The sequence below is a fragment of the Camelus bactrianus genome, chromosome 31, assembly GCF_048773025.1.
Source record: "Camelus bactrianus isolate YW-2024 breed Bactrian camel chromosome 31, ASM4877302v1, whole genome shotgun sequence".
In the NCBI taxonomy this organism is placed as follows: Eukaryota; Metazoa; Chordata; class Mammalia; order Artiodactyla; family Camelidae; genus Camelus; species Camelus bactrianus.
In genome coordinates, this window is record NC_133569.1 from 17034254 (window position 1) to 17054060 (window position 19807).

The following is a 19807-nucleotide window of genomic DNA, read 5'->3' on the forward strand; positions in this document are numbered from 1 at the left end:
CTCATTTACACTCCCTTTGTTCCAGAAAGTCTATTATTAATAATAATAATAACAACAACAACAACAACAACGATGCTTAAATCCTTTATCCTGAGTAATTCCTTCTCCTAGATTATACTGCTCTTAACAGATTATTTCCACAGAAGTAAAGAGTTCTAGGCACATGGATTTTAGTTGTCGTGAGGCCAGGATAATGATTTTTTTTTTACAAAGCGAAGAAACTTGGAAGCAACATAAATGTCTAATATTAAGGAACAGTTTACTGAAAAAGAAAAATTTAAATGCTAGACTACTATGCTGCCATTAACATTGTAACTAGGAAGATTTTTAAGTCCTTGACAAGAAATGGGATGCAAAAATGAAGAAAGAATTATTTGCCAGTGGATAAATTTGAAGCATCCCAATCATACAAGGAAAGTTTTGGAAAAATAATGTAAGCCTATTATTAATACACATACTGAAAGTGAATTTTAAAGTACCTTTATAGAGAAAGTATCATTTTCTTCATGTAAGTATAGCTATATGGCTGGAAAAAAGAAAGAAAATATAAGTTCTTGGTAATTAGTACTATGTTACAAACTTTGTTGGAAAAAAGTATAAAATCACATGATCAAAAGGCAAAGTACTGGGGTCAATGAACAGCGGTCCACAACAGAAACACATCACACCCTGCACCTCAGTACCACAAAAGCCAAGTCTAGAATTTCAGTGATTATTGATAACAAAAAGGAAGTCAATATAAAGTAATGAATCATTTTATGCAGTATATACAGAGAAAATTATGTAAATAAAATGGGCAAAAAGCAAACCCCAAAATACAACAGATTTGAATGAATTCCTATGCAGGTAGCCACAGTAACAGTCTGGTAATATTCAAGGTAAAACATAAAGTAACATAATACATTTAAGGAATTCTGCCCATGCTTATAGAAAAACAAATGCTTTATTGCTATCAGTCCACAGTAAGCTACATAAAAAAACGGAATTCTAATGGAAACTTGTATAATACCATAGCTATATTAAAAACATATAAAACATAATAATAAAATGAAAAACATTATAAAGATTTTCTCTTTATATTAAAAAACCTAGAAAGAAATAATTACCGTCAAAGTTAAGTAAATTATCAGTCCCGAAGCATGAAAATCTGACATGACAGCTAGACTCCAGGACTCTCTCCACCAAAGGCAGGTACTGTGTTAGTCATGACTTTCTTCAAGCAAACTGCCCTCAGACTCACCGAGGACATTACTAATTCCACATTTTAAAAGAGATTTTACCTCTTGTTTTATCGTATTCTATTGAGCTTTAATTCACCCACACACTGGTAAAGTAATAGGGTGTCAGTTCAAAATCTTAAGCCTACATGCACCTGTACCATCTGCCCCGCATAAACCCTGCAAGTGATGTATTGATAAAGAAATAAAATCGACAGTGTGCCACCTGGGATCAGAGCTCGGGGACTCTTCTCCTGGCCCACTGTCCAGAGAGCTGGAGTGGGGTCAGGACAGGAGAACTGAGAACAGGGAAGTTTCTTTAACCAGTCCCATGTTGGTTGCCCATAACATCCTGCTTTCTCCTCATACAACCTTTCGGTTGTATAATATACATGTTCTTAATTCTTCCTGTAGTGACTCCTCTAAACTTTTCCTACAAAGATTATGTTTGCTGCCCCCATTTTCTCCAAGCCCTTATTTTCTCAGCTGGTGGTGAGCCAGGATGACGTCCCCTAGTGATATTTCCTCAAGTCTATAAAGTTAAGCTGTTAATGTTATAGTAGTGTCTTAGTTGCTTTTGACTGACTGGTTACAGCAGTAAGAAATTTAAAGCTAAAAATGAATGGGGAGAATGCAAATTCTTCATCTGATTGCTCACGTAATCTATGCCTTCCTAACTCTTGGAAAGAAAACTCTGGGGTCCGTGGCTGTGAAATTTCTATCTGCTCTGTGGTATCTGCTGCCAGGTTCTGCTGCTGAGATTTTAAATCTTCACTGTTCTCTGGATGCCCAAGTTAAATGCAAATGAACTTTTTCTTTTGTTTCATTAATACCACTTATTACATCTTTGTTTTCTGTTGCATTAATCTAATTTTTTGGAAACAACCTCAAAGTTACAGAAAACTTCTCAAGTGTGGTACGAGTAACTAACTATATACCTGAACTACCTGAAAATAAACTGGGAACAAGATGTCCCAACATCCCCAGAATATGCTAAGTATTTCCTACAATAAGGATATTCTCTTACATAACTACAATACCACCATCAGAACCAGGAGACTAACACTGGCACTTTACTGTTGTCTCATCCTAGACTCCATTCCGACTTCACCAGCGTCTCAATAACGTCCTTTACAGCAAAAGGACCCAGGCAGAACTCTGTGTTGTATTTAGTTCCCTTCCTTGATCCTCATATTTTTGAAGTTATTTTTCAGAACGTTCCTCAATTTCCATTTGCGGTTTCCTCATTATTAGATTTGGATTATGGAGTTCTGGCTGAGTAACACAGAAGTGGTGCTGAGTTTTCAGTCCACGACCAGGTGGCACACAGCTGTGACGGGTCCTATTACTGACGACATCCACTCTGACCAGCTGCCAGGCTTCTCCAGGGTCAGGCCACTCTTTTCTACTTTGTAATTAATTCACATGGGGCGGGGGGGTTCTAAAACAATGAACAGTCAGTTCTCCTTATTCTCCGGAGTTACGTTTTACAAAATTGCCGTGAACTCGGCATTAGTGGAATACTAGAATGCTTCTCCCAGGGGACATACAGGGTTAGAGCCCTGTGAGCCTTTAGCACGACATTTCCATCAACTGATCAATACATGACCTTTTTTATGTGTGTTTCTGTTGAAACGTCTCTCTCAGTAAGTAGATAGACAATTCATTAACATTGAACTCATGGCTAACAGTGCTATAGCTCATGTCTGAACAAAGATAATTTTCATGTATTTTCTCCACAGGGCACACCATGGCCTTCACGCACTTAGGGACACTACATGACACTTCAGTACTATGTTAGAGACCATTTCAAACAGCGAAATCACCAACAAGCAGCACCAAAAATGCCAAAAACGTGGCCCTTAAGTAGACTGTGAAAAGGACATGTGCACATGCACACATCGTATTAATTATTGTTTATGACACTGACAGTTATTTCTGTACCTACCAATAGGCTGAAAACCACAAGTTCACACTGATATCTCCTGTTCCAGAACACCATGGGGGCACATTCCTATTTTCTCCTTTTTCGTATTTGTAATTCCCTTTCCAGATAACAGAAAACCTTAAACCTGTCTCCTTATCAGATCAGCCCCTGCAAGTAGCTGACCTCTTGTTGCTGTCCTCTTCTCCGACCCCTCAGAGACCCCTCCTCGCCCTGCTGAGCTCTGACATCCGGAGCCCTCTGTGAGAACCCCCCACCTCACACATCTGGGCCACCTCAGCCTGACCCGCACCACGTCCTCGGGCAGGAACGCCCCTGTCCCGCTCTGGGCCCTGCGGCTCCCTGCGTCACCCACGAGGACGCCTACGTTGCTTATTACCTCCTACTGTCTTCTGGGCTCAACTGTTCCAGAAGGGTTGAAAAGAAGAGGAAGGATAACACAGACAATTTTAATAGGTGAGTTTTCTATTCACTATCTCCTTAGTATTTTTAACTGTATTTTAAAAAATAGAGATCATTAAGCAATTCAGGTCCTGAGGTTGGGCCAGTAATTTTAAAAATTTAAGAAATCAATACATTGTGGCAGAAATATGGTATAAACATCCTCTGACCTTCATGTAAATCCATTATTTTATACCCTTGACCCTTTTCCTTTAGTTGACAGTTCTGCTGTGTGTTATTAGGAACATAATCGTGTGCTCAGCGGAGCACTAGTGACAGCAGGTGACCGTACCCCGTCAGCTCCCGTCAGTCCCCATTTGGCCTTGTATTGGTAATACTGGAATGGCTTTGTCGGGATTGTAATTAAATAGGTAACTTTATGGCTCCTAAATTTTTTCAACGTAACGTTTCTAGTTAAAAAAAAAAACAAACCCACAAAACCCATGATCATAGATGAGATCTTAGTTTCTCTCTCCTAGAAAAAAAAGTTAAGATGATTTCCTTGACGCCATCAGGAATATGTCACTCTTTCTCCATGTTACATTAATATCTGTAAAGAGCGCTGGTTGCCACTCTTTTTTCCTCCAGAGCAGGGATAACAGACACATGGCAATACTTCCTCCTCCCACGCTCACTACTGTATCTGGGTAGAAGCAGATCTGAAAAAGGAAGCCCTGAGCTAGACCTTAAGCTCCAGGAACCAATCAGCACGTGTGTCACTAGCACACTCCACCTCCCGGCTCGCGATGGAGAGGTGAACGGATGGGTAAGTATGGTACTGGCAACGTGGCCGGGACCTGCTGTCCTTTCACCTCCATCCTCTCTTCAGAGAGCATTCCAGGTGTCCCATATTCAACGAAAAAAAATTCAAATCCTTTAATTTGAAATCAGACCATTCTCTCTGGAAACTGTGAACAGACTAGTCACTGATTATATCCGGCGTGAAAGACAGCGCCCTACCTCTGCACTCGGTACACGCGGGTCCACGGAGGCACAAGGGCAAGGATTCGGGCCACCAGTTCGATCAGGTCACTGGGAGAATAGCTCTTATATCTTCCGGATTTCCACAGCTCATAAAGCCCAGTTCCACGAATCACCAGGGTAGGGTAGAGTTTCAAACCATCGGGACGAAAGGCAGGGTTCTCAAAAAACTCCTGTGAACAGAGAAAATGAGGTCTCCATTAATTATGCACTGATTACCCATGCTGAAGTCTCGATCCTGGGCCAGCATCTCTCACACACCCGGTCCTTACACTGCCTTTCCTTCCCATCAAGCGAGGGGAGGCAGACAGAATAGAGACTCCTTGTTTTTACAGCCTCCCTGCAGGGAAACACGGGTGTGCTGGGTGACCACGCCCTCGCTGACCCTGCCCCTGTCCACAGCTGTGGTCTCATCCCGTGCCACCCGCCTTCACCCCTTGCTTTCCTGCCCTCAAAGGTAGTTTCCTCTGCCTGGAACTTTCATCTGTTTTCCTTCATCGAGCTAACCTTCAGGTCTCAGCTCCAACACCAATTCTTCAGAGAGGTCTCCCTGACCTTCAGATACAAGTTGCTTCAATTAAAAAAATTGTGCTTTCTTAACATCCTCACACCGACCATTTGTCTGATGCCTGCCCGAGCCCCCAGGCTGTACCCTCCTTTAATAATGGAATATATGTAACTGTTCAAACTTTTAAAAGTTGTGTGACAGATCATCATCTAGCCTCCAAAACCTGAAATGTTTATTATATGGCCTCTGCAGAACAAGTATGCTGACCCCTGGGTATAACTATTTTGTCCCCAGGCCAACTGGTACCATTCCTAACCCGGGATACACACTGTCCATTTGTTATCTGGACACTGAGCGATACATCTAATTCATCTACTTTGACACAGTCATTTCCTGCACTGTATCATCCCAGCTGGCTGACTTATTTCTTTATTGGGGCTGTAGCAGGGACACCAGGCACTCTCCTTTCCATGAACTTGCACTGGGAATTTGCTCTTATCTTGATTTTGCTTGGTATGTGATGGAGGAATGAGGGTGGACCCGCACAGCTCCCTCTCACCCCGACCCTAGCGTCAGTATCTGCACGGCCAGCAGTAGTACGGTTTATGAACCGTGAAAATGCTTTTTTATCTTGTGCAACGTTATTCTTGCAGAGCTTTCCATTGTTTAACTTGCTTTTCTAAGAAATCTAACTACAGAGTTTTCGATCTCTCTCATTGATTTCTGTCATAGTCTTAAGTGCTGTAATCTTTGTGCATCATTTGCTCTTAGGGATATTCTTCTGTAACTGCGTGTAATTTCCGCTGTAATGTTTATATATTAAAGATTCATCAGGTCTTTAATAAATATTCTACAGCCATCCACAAAGAGTATGTATGCAAGTCACTGTCACTAGTCTGCATCCATACTGGGACATATTTCAGTGAATTACTTCTGGTCACTTGTATGACAAATTCAGGTAGGAGACAAATAGGCTCACATACTCCTTTTGTAAGAATGATGATAGATGAAATTAGTTCTGGACTTCTGGTTAAACACAGAGAATTAAAATACATGTTTCTTTCCTTTCCTTTCCTTTCCTTTCCAAATCACACTAAAGGAGAAATAAGTGATGGCAATAAATTTTTGAAGACAGAAAATGGGGCTGCCGAAGGGAGGGCAGCTCAGTCACACCAGAGTCCCAGCAAGGTTCGTGGTCAGGAGTACTGGGAACTGGGCAGGATGGAAGGGAGCACTGCTTAAGTCTGTTCATGGAGGGATTTATCCCTATTCCCTAGTCCTTGTACAGGTGGTCACCTGCCTGTCTGCTCCCTGGAGAAAGTAGAAAGCTGCTGGGTTTCCAGATTCCAGACACAAAGGAACACGTGGGAGAGGATCAAAGCTGAAAACAGGGAGATTAAGTGAAAGTCAGCACAGTGTCTGGTGGACTCCCCGCCCTGCTCCCTGGGTGTCAGCAGCCAATTTTCTGTGACCTACGCACACCACCCACCCACCAAGAAGAAGCTGGAGAGTCATCTCTGGATTAATCAAATGGCTCTACTTAAGAGTTCAAGACACTGACATTTGGAAATCCTCTAAAGAAAGGAGGGTTTATTACATGAAGATCCTTCAGTGAGGCTTATCAGCAGGTAGCCACAAAGAGCTTGCAATTTGGTTTTTCAGCCCCTCACTCGTAAAGTATGACCATTTGGCTAAGGATTACTGGAAACCTGGGGGGAAGTATAGAACATGAAGGGTGGACCAAAACAGAAAGAGAAGAAGGGACTCGAAGAAAACAGAGGCACTGCACAAAGAAAAATAAAACTTCAAACAAACTATAATTCCTTCAGACAGACAAGATATATTACACACATAAAACAAGAACAGGATGCTAGGGAAAAACTGAACAAGAATGTAAGAAAGGACTCTTGGAAATTAAAACCGTAACAAAAACATCTAATAGGAAAGTTGAAAGATAAAAGTGAGAAGATAGTAAGAAAGCAGAAAAAAAGATGAAAAATAGAAAAGATAAGAGTATTAGCTAATCAATCTGGAAGATCTAATGTTTGCTTAACAGAAGTGTTAGAACGAGAACATAGAAAATGAAAGAGGGAAAATTATCTAGCAGTACAAGGAAATTTCTCAGATGACAGGGTCCTTCAAAATACAGCATGATTAATTAAAAAACTCTTGCCAAGACATACCACTGTGAAATTTCACAACATACGGGATGAAAAGACTTTCCTAACATATCCCAGAATTTTTAAAATAAAGGTTATATATATTATAAAATGTAAAAATAAGGAATATAAGAGAGACAGCATAGCTTAGTGGTAGAGTGTGTGCTTAACATGCATGAGGCCCTAGGTTCAATCCCTAAAACCTCCATTAAAAAAGAAAATAAATAAAACTAATTACCTCCCTTCCCAAAAAGAATAAAAATTTTAAAAAAGGGAATAGAGGTTAGGAGTAAGACCGACATTGTGCTTAACAACAGTGTTAAGAGCTCCACGACAATGATGCAGTGTTTAAAAAAAAAAATTAGGGAAAATGATTTTATAGAATTCTGTAAGTGTGAAGTTAGAACAGAGACATTTCTGAGCATGTAAAAGGCTGAGTTCACAGGATGAATGCTTTCCTAGAAAGCTGCTGGAGCGTGTGTGTCAGTGAGTGGGAGGAGGCGGCAGGGACGCTGGAGCATTTGTAAACGACCTGGATACTCTCCAGGGAGAGGAAGGGAAGCAGACTGCTGTTTCTCACTGCACGTCTGATAGTACAATTTGACTTTTTAAGTTATGCATGTATTGCTTTCATACAAATAAAAAATAACTGAAAATGGAATGAGGTTTAAAGTTTTATTTCTGTAAGATCCACCCTGACCTGGATTTCAACATCATTCAGGTCATGAATAGTCATTCACAGTAAAACAGACTTCCCTTCACCTAAGAAAGGAAACACAGAAAGGAGCAACAGAAAGGGGGTTTTCCTAAGAGCCTGGTTCTCCTTGAGACTCACCACTGCCTTTAACAGTTACTTAACCTCATCAGGTCTCTTCTCCTTGTCTGAGGAGGCTGCAACAGGCGGTCTTTTCTGATATAATTCTACACTTACCTGTATTCTATGACATTACCTTAATTAACAAGCCTTTATATTATATACATGTGTATATATATGTATTGTATGTATATGTATTTACATGCAGTATATTGCATATGTGCAGTCAAATTGTAACAATTCTACCTAATAAAACTGAAAAATGAAAAATTAAAAGAAAAAAGAAATACAGAAGGTCCATATGTACATTTTCAAAAACAATAAAAATATTATATTAAAAACACCGAAAACAAAACAAAAACCCAAGCAAAGAAAGAAGTAACAATAAATACCTCTAACCATACCTGCCAAACCATAACTTGATCACATTAGCTTTTGGGAAAAACAGCTCAGTGAGGGGTGGGTGGGGGAAGAACCAAGAGTCAAAGGGTAGGAGAACATTAATGGACTTTGAAAGATTTCTCATTACTGACAGGAGATTCTGGAGATAATTTTTCCTCAACAGCAACTGACATTCTTCAAACATTTTCAGCAACCTGAGCTTGGATATCCAGGAGCAGTCTAATTTTTAAAAGAACAAAATACCAAAACAGCTAAAAGTTATTTTGAGTAATTAATGAGTCCTATGTGAGGCTAGGTGGAAAGAGTGAAATTAATGCTCACAGGATCAATTCCTAAGATGTTAAACATCCTCCATCACAATCAGCACTTCCAGCTTTGTAAGAAAAAGGAAAAGTTCATTTCAAAAATAATCTGAGTCACTGGAAAATATAATAAACGCTGTTTATCACACACAGCTATGAGCACTGCACCTACCACGAGGTAAGAGAATGATTCTGCCACGAACAGACGCAAATGACCAGTGCGCTCTGAGCGATCCGGAACCGACCTAAATCACAAGCTGGGCGATCAAAGCCAACTTACAACTAACACACGGAGGCACACAACCCTAGGGAACAGCATCTCAGTGGCTGGGCAGTGGCTTTATGGATCCGTGCCAGGAAAGGCTATCCTGTCCTCTACAGACAGAACATTTGTAGACTTCCACAGTTACACGAGCAGACCTCTTACCGAGCAACCCTTTTGTTCCTATGGAACAAAACACATTAAGGGAACTATATCTGTGGGTTGCTAATAATGTGACAATAAAATAAAGTAGGGAAAAAAGGTTTTAAAGTGTAAAATATATTGCCTGCTAATTCAGGAAAAGTTGTGAATTCCAAGTAGGCCCAAACAAGACCTCCTAAACAAAAACTAGTTTTGAAAATGTTTCTGTGAACTTTCAACTGAAATACTTCTTAGGTACAAAAAACTGCACGAGACGTAAGTGTACATCTTGATAGGCATTTACTAATCATGTAACCAGCACCTAGACATTCAAGTCAAGAAAAAGAACATTATCAAAACCTCGGAAGCCCATAGCATGCCTGTTTCCAGTTGCAATTCCACCCAAAGTTTTTGAACTTCACATGAAGGCACTGTACGTTAGGCAGTCTTCTGGATCTGGTTTCCTTTGCTCAATATTATATTGAATAGAGTCAGCCATGTTGTTGCATGAAGTCATTAATTAAATGATTGTTTTACAGTATTCCATTGTTTGACTACACAACAACTTATTTCTGTATTCTACTGTTAATGGACACATGGGTTGTTTCCACTCTGATGATAACAGTAATTTGTGTCCGTGTCCTTGGGTAAACATGTGTGTTCATTTCTGTTGGGTCTATAAGTAGGAGAATTGCTGGGTCATGATGTATGCGTATGTTCACTTTAGGTAGATACTGTCAAACAGTTTTCTAATATGATGTACCAATTCATATTCCCGCCAGCAGTAAATGAGAGTTCCAGTTGCTCCATACTCTTACCAACAACTGATACTGTCTTTTTCATTTTAGCTATTCTTAGCTATTCTGGAGGGTATACAGTAGCCATGCACTGTAGTTTTAAATTTCATTTCTTTGAAGATTAATGACTTTGAGAACCTTTAAATAGTTTTATTGACTATTTGAATATCTGATTTGCAAAGCACTTGTTCAAGTGTTTTTTGGCCCATTCTATTAGGTTGTCTGTCTTCTTAATTGATTTGTAAAAAAATATTTATTTTAAAGCAATCTATAAACTTTCAGAGAATTTTTCTCTAGAGAGAAAACAGGTTTCTCGTTTTAGCTCTATTTTGTTACTCATTTGCTGGTATGCAGTTAGAAAAGGCATATGGTCTACTTATATTCCCTGGGGGTTTCTTTGAAAAGATTATAAACAAGCAGTTAAATCTTTTTATATGAAGAGGCTGTCTCTGCAATATTACTTTCGAACTATTCTTTATTTTGAAGACATTAAGGAAAATGAATAGTGAGACTCAGCAATTCACTATTACTTGACATGTTTTTTCCAAGGGCACTTAGAGTTGCAAATTTTGGCTATACCTAGAAACTGTACTAAGAAAAGTATGTTTCAGGTGTCTTTTAGGCTTGAAGTCTGAGTACCTGGCTAGTACTACTGAAGGGAAGATAGACTTGAAATCTATTACACAGCCAATATGGGGGATCAGTAACATCTGTGAACATGTGAATTAATGTTGTCTTATAAATAGGCCTTTAGTTATAATTCATTGGCTTAAAAATAATAAAAGAAAAATTATTAACTTCACAAATAAAGCATCATGAATACCACTGTTCTAATAAACATAGCAAAGTAAAAGTATTTTTGTGGGTGAAATAACTTGATAAATATTTTTCATCCTCTACTGTAAAAGGATATCCCTAAGCCACTTGCCCTATCTGAGAATCTGCAGGAAAAAAGAATTTTGACCAATCTCATTTCCCAAGACAAAGCTAACATGGATCAAGCAAATAAGCGAGGAGTCAAAACAAAGAAACCAACCCCAGAGTTAGGTATTAAAATCCAAAGAACAAAAAGGCTGGGAGAAAACATAATTATTTTCTTTCACTGTTTAATTAAATCCTGGAAGAGAAAGGCAGTTCTAAGCTTAGAAGCATTGGAAGAAATTGTCACTAAATAAATAAGTAAGTAAATACTACAGGTTTAACAATAGAACCAAAGTAAAAGGATAAAGATAGGTTGCGGAAAATAGTTTTAATATAAAAAACAACGAATCCACAATGTCCTTACCTAGAAAGTTCATCTAAGATTAAAAATATTATATCCAATAGAGCAATTGGTCAGAGGGCAAAAACACATAATTCCAAAAAGATGAAAGACTCATAATTATTAAATACAAACCTGAAAAATGTATTACTTAAAATTACAAAATGCAAGCTGAAATGGCACTTTTATCCATCAAATTAACAAAGATAAAAGAACTATTTGGGGGAAAAGACAACCCTGCTGAAATGAGTACAAATTGTGACAACCCTCAGAAAAGCAACCAGGCCACATGGGAAGATTCACAGAAGTGTTTACACCTTCACCTGATAATTCTACTCCAGGGAATTTATCCTGAAGAAATCATCTTAAATTCTGCAAAATATTACAGGCATAAAATTGTTTTATGTGCCGTCTACTTACAATATCAAAAACTGGTTTTAAAAAATTTGGAAGTGGTTAAGCAAAGTATGGCATATTTATTCAATGGAAATTAGGCAGGCATTTAAATATGTTAACATTTTCATTGACACCAGGCTATAAAATGAATAAATCTTTGTTTTAATGTTATCCAAAATAGCTATTAAAATAATTACCTATCATATATACAAGTTTAAGTGTGTCTGTGCATAATGCATATATGCATAAACCACCTCATCCCCTTAAAAAGCCTAAGTGTAAAAAAATCCTGGGAGTGTATTAAAAAATTAGGGTTTTATTTGGTGACGGAGCTGTGACTTTTCTTTCTCTATGTGTTTCTACTATTCTATGAGGTTGTATTGCTTTAATAATGAGGGAAAAAAGTCAATAGTAAATAATCAGAAAGAGCAGAGGGTAGGAGCAGCACGCAGAGGAGATTCTAAGGTAGCTTGGCTTTTGGCAGGACTTACTGTAAACTGTTCAATGTCTCTCTCTAGTCCCACGTTTGGCAGATCCGGCATCATATGAGCCACAACTTTGAAACCAGAATCTTTGGCCAGGTGAAATGACTCACATACTGCCTTCACCGTGTGGCCCCTGAGGAAAGAAAATTCACTGCCTGTTACACAAATAAATGGGCAACAAGCTTAGTACAAGGAACAGAGGGAAAACAATCTCTGAGACATGTAACAGCAGGTCCATAATGAAGAATGACATGGTTGGGGGGAAAAGAAATCTTAGAATGTCATTTTTACATCTCCACCTCTAAGAAAGTCTGGAAAAAAATTTTTTTTACTTCTGATATATTTCTCAGAAATTCCCTTATGTACCTACTCAAAGTTCTGACAGTAAATGAGGTAACAGGAGTTAATGAATGTCAAAATTATTTGGTTTAGCATCATTGACCAAAGTAAGCTTGCTAGTGTAAATATCTAAGTTAAAACAAGAATAATGAGCTCAAAACTACGCAGAAGCAGCACCTTGTGATGCCCTTTCATTTAAATGTCTTTTTACAAATAATTTTATTTGGAGAGAGAGAGGGAGAGAGAAAGATGGAGAGAGAGAAAAAGACAGGGAGAGATACACCTATACACAAAGCAGATTTCACTCTGGTGGGTTGGAGGGTCCTAGAAAAAGAAGAGAGAATGACTTAGTGACAAGGCAGAATCATCTGGGGCCAGCTGGATAAATCATTTTAACATTCTAGCGCCACCTCCAAGTGAGCAGCAAACCCTAATAATAGTGGGGCTACTAAAGACTGAAGCCCTTTGTCAATCCTTTCACCACCAAGACATTCCCATTCACCACGAAAAAGTCCTAGAAACCATGGGCTCCATCCCACTCTCTGAATGCTCCCATCCATTTCCCTGGCTTCACTCTCTAATCTCCTTCTGCTAATGACTTCTCAATCTATAAGACTAGGCTAGGTCCCTCCTCTGATACCACACCCTAATAGCCAATTCTCTGAAGTTGCACCGTACAATACTGTAGCCACTCGGCATACGTGGTTATTCAAGTTTATCTTTAAATTAATTAAAATGAAAACTTCAGTCCCTCAGTTGCACGACCCTTTGGACAGTGCAGGTGCAGAACATTTCAGTCATGGCAGAAGGTTCTGGTGGGCAGCCCTGCTCTAAAGCACACCTTCGACTGGTTGGTCCACAAGTATCTAAAACTCAGGTTACCCAAAATGAAACTCAGCTTTCCCCCAAGCCTCTCTACTCCCCATTCTTTCCCATCCTCATTTCCACTCAGTCACCCAACACTTCTTCTCAGGACAGCATCTCTTGCTTAAGTGACTGCAACAGTCACTTAACTGGGCTTCCTTCCAGCTTGCTGGGCTTAGCCCATCCTCGTACTGGGATCCCCATAAAGTGAAATTTCTAAAAGGCAGGTATGCTTTTATCACAGCTGAGCTTACAGCCTGTCCTTGGATTAAAGCTCACACTCACTGGGCTGACTTCTAAGGCTCCTCATAATTCGGCCCCTTTGCTTACCTTCTTGTCCTCACCTCTTATCTCAGGCACCACGCCCTAACCGAACCGCCCCACCCCAATTCCCTAAATGCGCCTTGGGCTCCCATCCTTGGGAAGTGGCCCGTATTTTTCTTTCTTTCTGAAACAATCTTCCTCTTCCCCACCTGACAAACTCATACTCGTCCTGTAAGTCTCAGCCTAGATGTCATTTTCTCCAGAAGGCTTCCCTGATCTTCAAGAGACTCTCCCCATCTCCCAGGGCCCTGCCAGCACAGCCCCGGGTTACTGCAGCAGCCCGGCCGTGTTCTGGGCTGAGCCTTCCCTCCAAGAAGGCATCCTGTTTGGGTTAACCTTTCTCAAGCCCGATTCCCTCAGTCTTCCCTCTGCTCAAAAAATATCTCACAGACCTCTATTATCTAAAGGAAAGAGTCCTCCATCCTTAGCCTGACATTCTTCTTGGTTGCTTCTAAGATGCTGACCCGTACGTTTCCCTTTGCTTCCTTCTCTGAGCACAACCCTCCGGCATGTCTACCCAAATCCCATTAAAGTGAAGTAGCCGGTAAGGTCCAACTCAACACACACCTACTCCCTGAAGCCCGTCTTTATTTCTAGAGAGAAGAGACTTCATTCGGCACTATCCAGCCTTGTTCCTTTCCTTCCTTACACTCTCAAATATCTCAAAGTTTGGACCCATCACGTCACCAGCCTTTCACTAACCTGCCATATGGTACTGGCTTCACAAAAACCAATCTCTTCAATCTCATCACAGCTCCCTTCTTGTTGAGATCCTTTTCTTTGTTCTGACTCTCCCTGGCCTTCTCTCCTGCTTTCAATTACCGACCTTGAGCCCTGCCTTCTGCTTTCCATATGGGAAAGGCTATTCTGACAAGACTATGAAGAGAGATGAGCATGTTTATAGGCTACTGGGAAAAAGCCAGTAGAGGAAGTTTGAAAGTCAAGGAAGGAGGATAGGGAACTAACAGCACAGACAGAGAATGACTGAAGAGGAGGAATATCTAGACCTCTCTCGCAGGTGGGGAGGAGCACAGATCTAACTGGTGGGAGGAGAGGAAGGCTTGCGCAAGATCATTTGCCACCGTCTTACCGGTTGGTATCTCTGGCCACATCCTCATAGACGCTCTGCACTCCAATCTCCAGCCTTGTGCAGCCATAGGTCAACATGTCACTTAAATGCCGCTTCATGCAGTAGTCTGGTCTGGTCTCAATAGTAATTCCGATACATTTTGTGAGGCTCCTCTCAGAATACCTGCAGAGCAAATCTAAACGTAAACAACCTGCTGCAGTGCTAGGACATCTGCTCTCATTTAGAGGATGTCTTCCCAGCTCTAACCCCGTGGTTAACAGCATGGGCTATGCAGCCAGACTGCGTGAGTTCAAATCCTGGCTCTGCTGCCTCCTACCTATGCAAGCAGGAATGTCATTAACCTCTCTGTGCTTCGGTTTCATTATCTGCAAAATGAGGATAATAGTACCTACCTGTCGTGAGACTGACGTGACAGAACGAGCGCATGGTAATGTACCACCATCATTATCATTATTATTCTCTGCCGTGTGCTGAGACCATAATCTTGAAAGCAGTGATTTCAACTGAAAACCCTATTTTTAAATTCCTAGCAACAATAGCTCATGTAAGTGAAAACCATCTGCATTATTTATTTCCCACTCTATATTTCAGAGTCATATTAAATAAAAGAAAACAAAAGAAGGGGGAGAGGCATGTATAATAATCACAGAAATAATTTAGATGAAATGTCTTCTATATACACAAGTCTTTTCGCCAAGTCTATTAATCTGAGTGGTGACTTACAAAATTAGGGATCATTTTTCTCCTTCACTAAAACCAGGTCTCAGAGCAGTGAGTACCATGTTAGATTCAAGCTGTTTTGAATTAATAGCCTTAATGCTGGGCCCAAATCCAGAAAAGTGAAAATGACTTGCTAAGGGGGCTGCTGATGTGACGGAACAGGAACCAGTATTTAGAGCGGCCCCTGTGGCCGAGCACTAGGCTGCACACCCCACACATGATGAACGCTCCCATCAGCATCATGAACTGTGTCTCACTATCCCCATTTTACAGATAAAGAAGCTGAAGTTCCTGCAGCGATTAAATACTCTGTCCACGGGTACAGAGCTCATCAAATCCAAGTCAGGATTTGAAGGTGCATCTGCCTGACTTCAGAATCCTTGCTCTGTGTTTCCCTTTGTCCCATGATTGCTTGGACAGTTCAGCGGGGGACATCAGCTCTGTCTCTTCAACTCTCTAAGGTCCCAGAACGAAATCACTCTTCTCAGTGTGCCCTTCCCCAGCTTTCTCAATTCTTCGGGGCGGGGGAAGGGAGCCTTTTTTTTTTTGCCACTCAATTTCCTTCTTGCCAAAGACGTTCATTGTTCCTTGACAAATAAAAATAATAAAATTTCCATAGTTTTGTAACTACTGCTTTCCTTTAAGTTCATTCATTCATAATTATCAATAAAAATTGACATCTTTAATTTTAGTGTTAGTAATAATTATTAAGAAGGTTAAGAATCACTGCACTGGAAGACTGGGGCTGAAGCCTTTCACTCCAGACATTCAAGCGCATTCACATAACACTGCGCTCCAAGGTGCCGTGTAGGACTGCCAGGGGCAGCAAGAGCTAAAGGCAAACATCTCCACGGCTACTAAACCAGGAACCAAGACAAAAAAGGGGTCAGATCTTAGCAAATCTTGCCTCTGACAGGATACTAAACCACTTGGCTTCTCTGATAACAACTGGATCGCAAAGTCCCAGGCCTCTCAGATAGGCGGGTACAAGGCACGCAAGAGAAGTGCAAATGCCACACGACACTGTGACTCGCCTTCCTGGAAGGTCAACTATTGTGCTTGGAGAAAACCAGTATTTTTAAAAATTAAAACATTATAGAGAAAGCAAACTGCACAAAGGTTGATTTAAAACAAACAAAGAGCAGAAGACTAAATATGTATATTTAACAAGGTAAATGAGAACATCTTACAATCAGCCATTCCAAAATCATACCACAGACTTCTCTGTCGATTGATATTTTTATAAAGCTCACAGTATTTCTTAAAAGGATGCCATTAAGTCAGCAAGCTTGGCAGCACAACAGGACCTTGCATTCCTGGGACAGAACTAGGGGACAGATAACTGCACAGATGGGAATCTGTCTGGAGGAAGGAAATTCCCTAGCTAATGTCTCGACTGCACACATCACCAACGCCTGACCAAGGCTGATCAGGAAGGCTGCTGCGAGGATGCCAAGGTCTCTTTACAAGTGGTTAGAATACAGTATAAGACACAGAGACAAACCTGGTTCTCAATAATTTAACTCCATTTCAAAAATATCTTTCCTCCGGGGGAAATGTCATTACCTTTTGTGGGAGCAGAAGTAGAGGAATAAAAAAATAACCTAAGTTTTTAAAAGCCAATATTTTGTATTTACAAAAGGTTTTTTACCACTGTCTTCCTTTCAGAATTGTATTTTCATCTGAAAAGCAATTAAACACAAATTCTTATCAAATTTGAACAAAAACAATGGAGTGTTTTCTAAAAAACAGGGTATAAGTTCATCTTATACTTACACAAGAATAAGATCATTTTTTTTAAAAGGATTTTTTGGTTAATGCTATATTTAGTCCTACGCATCACTGAACCTTGCCCCTTCATTTAACAGAGATGTAGAGCTATCAATACGACTGTTTTTTCAATATGCAAATACGTGCATAAAGGCTTTCAACTAATCTAAGCAAAATATCCGAGCTGGCATTCTACAGCCTGCTCTACCCTTCCATGTCATTCAGAGAGCCATCCAACAGTGTGGCTCTCCTTCCAAACCTAGTTCAATTACCATACCTGTGGTGGGTGGGAGGGGGGCATAGACTTGTTAAGTTGTTGGGCATTTAGGAAATGTGCCAAACATTTTCCAACCCTGATCATAAGCTTCTAAGAGACAAAGTCAGGACCTGTAACCAGGTCTTCTGATTCTAATTCCATTTCTCTTTTTGTGGCATTATAGGGTCACCTTAATTAAGCCTATACACCACTAGTGTGGGGTTATGTTGAATCCTACAGTCTTTTGTATGCCACAGAGCCACACCAACCATAAAAGATGCTAATGTTCTCTGTGAAGCATAACATATGTTAACAACATTTTTTTTAAACCAAGGGGGTAGGAGGGTGGGAAATGGGACAATAACCTGGGAATATAAACGCATATAAAACCTAAATGCTACTCAGCCTTCAAAACATAGCTCAATACATTTCTCCTCCTGTGACATCCTCCCAGCACCTCTCAGTAACTCTGTGCTCCCATTCCCAAAGTTCCCTGCCCATACTATGAATACAGTTGGCCTCGTTATTTGTGGGTCTGTCTGTCCACCTAGACAGGAAACTCCTGGAAGGCAGTAGGCTCGTATACGTTTAGAGGTTAAGAGCTTTAGCACTAAAAACTCTCCTTCAATATAAAAAAAATAAATACGAAGAATGAATAAATGGATTAGGAGTAGCTGAGGACACAAAGGTCTCCCTTCACTCTCACAGCAGCCTCTAGATAATTCTACTGGTTCCTTCCTTTTGCAAACAGTTAACCCTAGAAGGTGCCTAACACTAGGCTAGGAATTCTACAGAAAGTAAAATGACAATAGTTCTTGTCCCAGAGTTGCTCAACAATCTAGCTGCAGGAATAACACATGGAGATTAAACCAATAACCACTTAAGAACAAAGAGCCAGAAGTGGTAGAAATTTAAACGGATATAAACTATTTCTTGGAAAGCTTGTTTCCAGTTCTGGAAGGAAGAAGGTGACCCATAAAAGTAACATCTTTATTATCACTTACTGCCTCCTCACACTAAGGCCCCAACTAGGGGGACACTGACGGAACACAGCACGCCGATGCTAAAGTCCCTTTATCATCTTCTGTAAACTGTTTTTGATTCACTACAAGAAGGCTGTGAGAATACTTCTGATTGCTGTTAATCTGCTGCAGTCCTCTCTAAACCTCTGTCATTAATTAAGTGGATGTATCTTACTTTATTTTTTTTATTCCCCTGTGCTATACAGTATAATCTTGTTCATCTATTCTACATATGCCTGTCAGTATCTACAAATTTTGAACTCCCAGTCTGTCCCATCCCACCCCCCTCCCACCTGGCAACCACAAGTCTGTATTCTATGTCTATGAGTCTGTTTGTTTTGTATTTATGTTCATTTGTCTTTTTCTTTGTTTCTTTCTTTTTTTTTTTTTTTAAGATTCCACATATGAGCGATCTCATATGGTATTTTTCTTTCTCTTTCTGGCTTACTTCACTTAGAATGACATTCTCCAGGGACATCCATATTGCTGCAAATGTCGTTGTGTTTTTATGGCTGAGTAGTATTCCACTGTATAAATATACCACCTCTTCTTTATCCAGTCATCTGTTGATGAACATTAAGGCTGTCCCCATGTCTTGGCTATTGTAAATAGTGCTGCTATGAACATTGGGGTGCAGGTGTCTTTTTGAAGTAGGGTTCCTTCCGGTTATATGCCCAGACAATCCTGCTCATGGTTAAAGGTAAATATATGGTAAAGGTAGGAAATCATCCATGCACACAGCTACATGGAAAGTTAAAATACAAAAAAAAGTAAAATCTACTATATCCACAATAAGTAGTTAAGGGCTAGACAAAAAATTAAATATATAAAATATGGTATCAAAAACAGTAATTGTGAAGGGAGGAGATTATAAATGCAGGATGTGTCTTACTTTTAGATTTCCCGTGTGAAATGTCACTAGAGGCCTAGGCCTAAATTCCCGAGAGGCTTAGGGAAACTTCTACGTGGACATTCCTCTACCTCAAACTCAACCTATTCAAACCAAATTACAAAGTAAATAGTAATGTTATGTAAATGAAATACTGATTTTCATTAGTCACAATGTATAAACTCTCTTCTGCACCTACAGTCCCAAACTAAGTAGAATTTATAAACTTCTTTGGATAGCCAAAAATCTGTTTGAATTGTCGAGCAACATCTGGGGGTTACTGGTGTTAATTCCTCAGCAGCAGTACCATAGAACACACTCTTTTTTGGCTATAATCATACCTAGAAAATATCTCAAACAAAATTTTATGTTCTGTATAATGTGGTGCTAGTGATATTCTAGACATACGAACAACTGAGCTG

At 40.0% G+C, this 19807-nt stretch overlaps 1 protein-coding gene across 1 annotated transcript in view; it reads right to left on the bottom strand.

Annotated features, from left to right (window-relative positions):
* ELP3 (elongator acetyltransferase complex subunit 3) overlaps positions 1 to 19807 on the bottom strand; it is an 80881-nt gene that overhangs the window by 36428 nt on the left and 24646 nt on the right. The window contains exons 8-10 of the mRNA XM_010967810.3: positions 14729 to 14890; positions 12118 to 12244; positions 4564 to 4757 (exon numbers count right to left, since the gene is read on the bottom strand). Of these exons, the coding sequence (XP_010966112.1) occupies positions 4564 to 4757; positions 12118 to 12244; positions 14729 to 14890 (483 nt within the window). The remainder of the gene's footprint in view (positions 1 to 4563; positions 4758 to 12117; positions 12245 to 14728; positions 14891 to 19807) is intronic.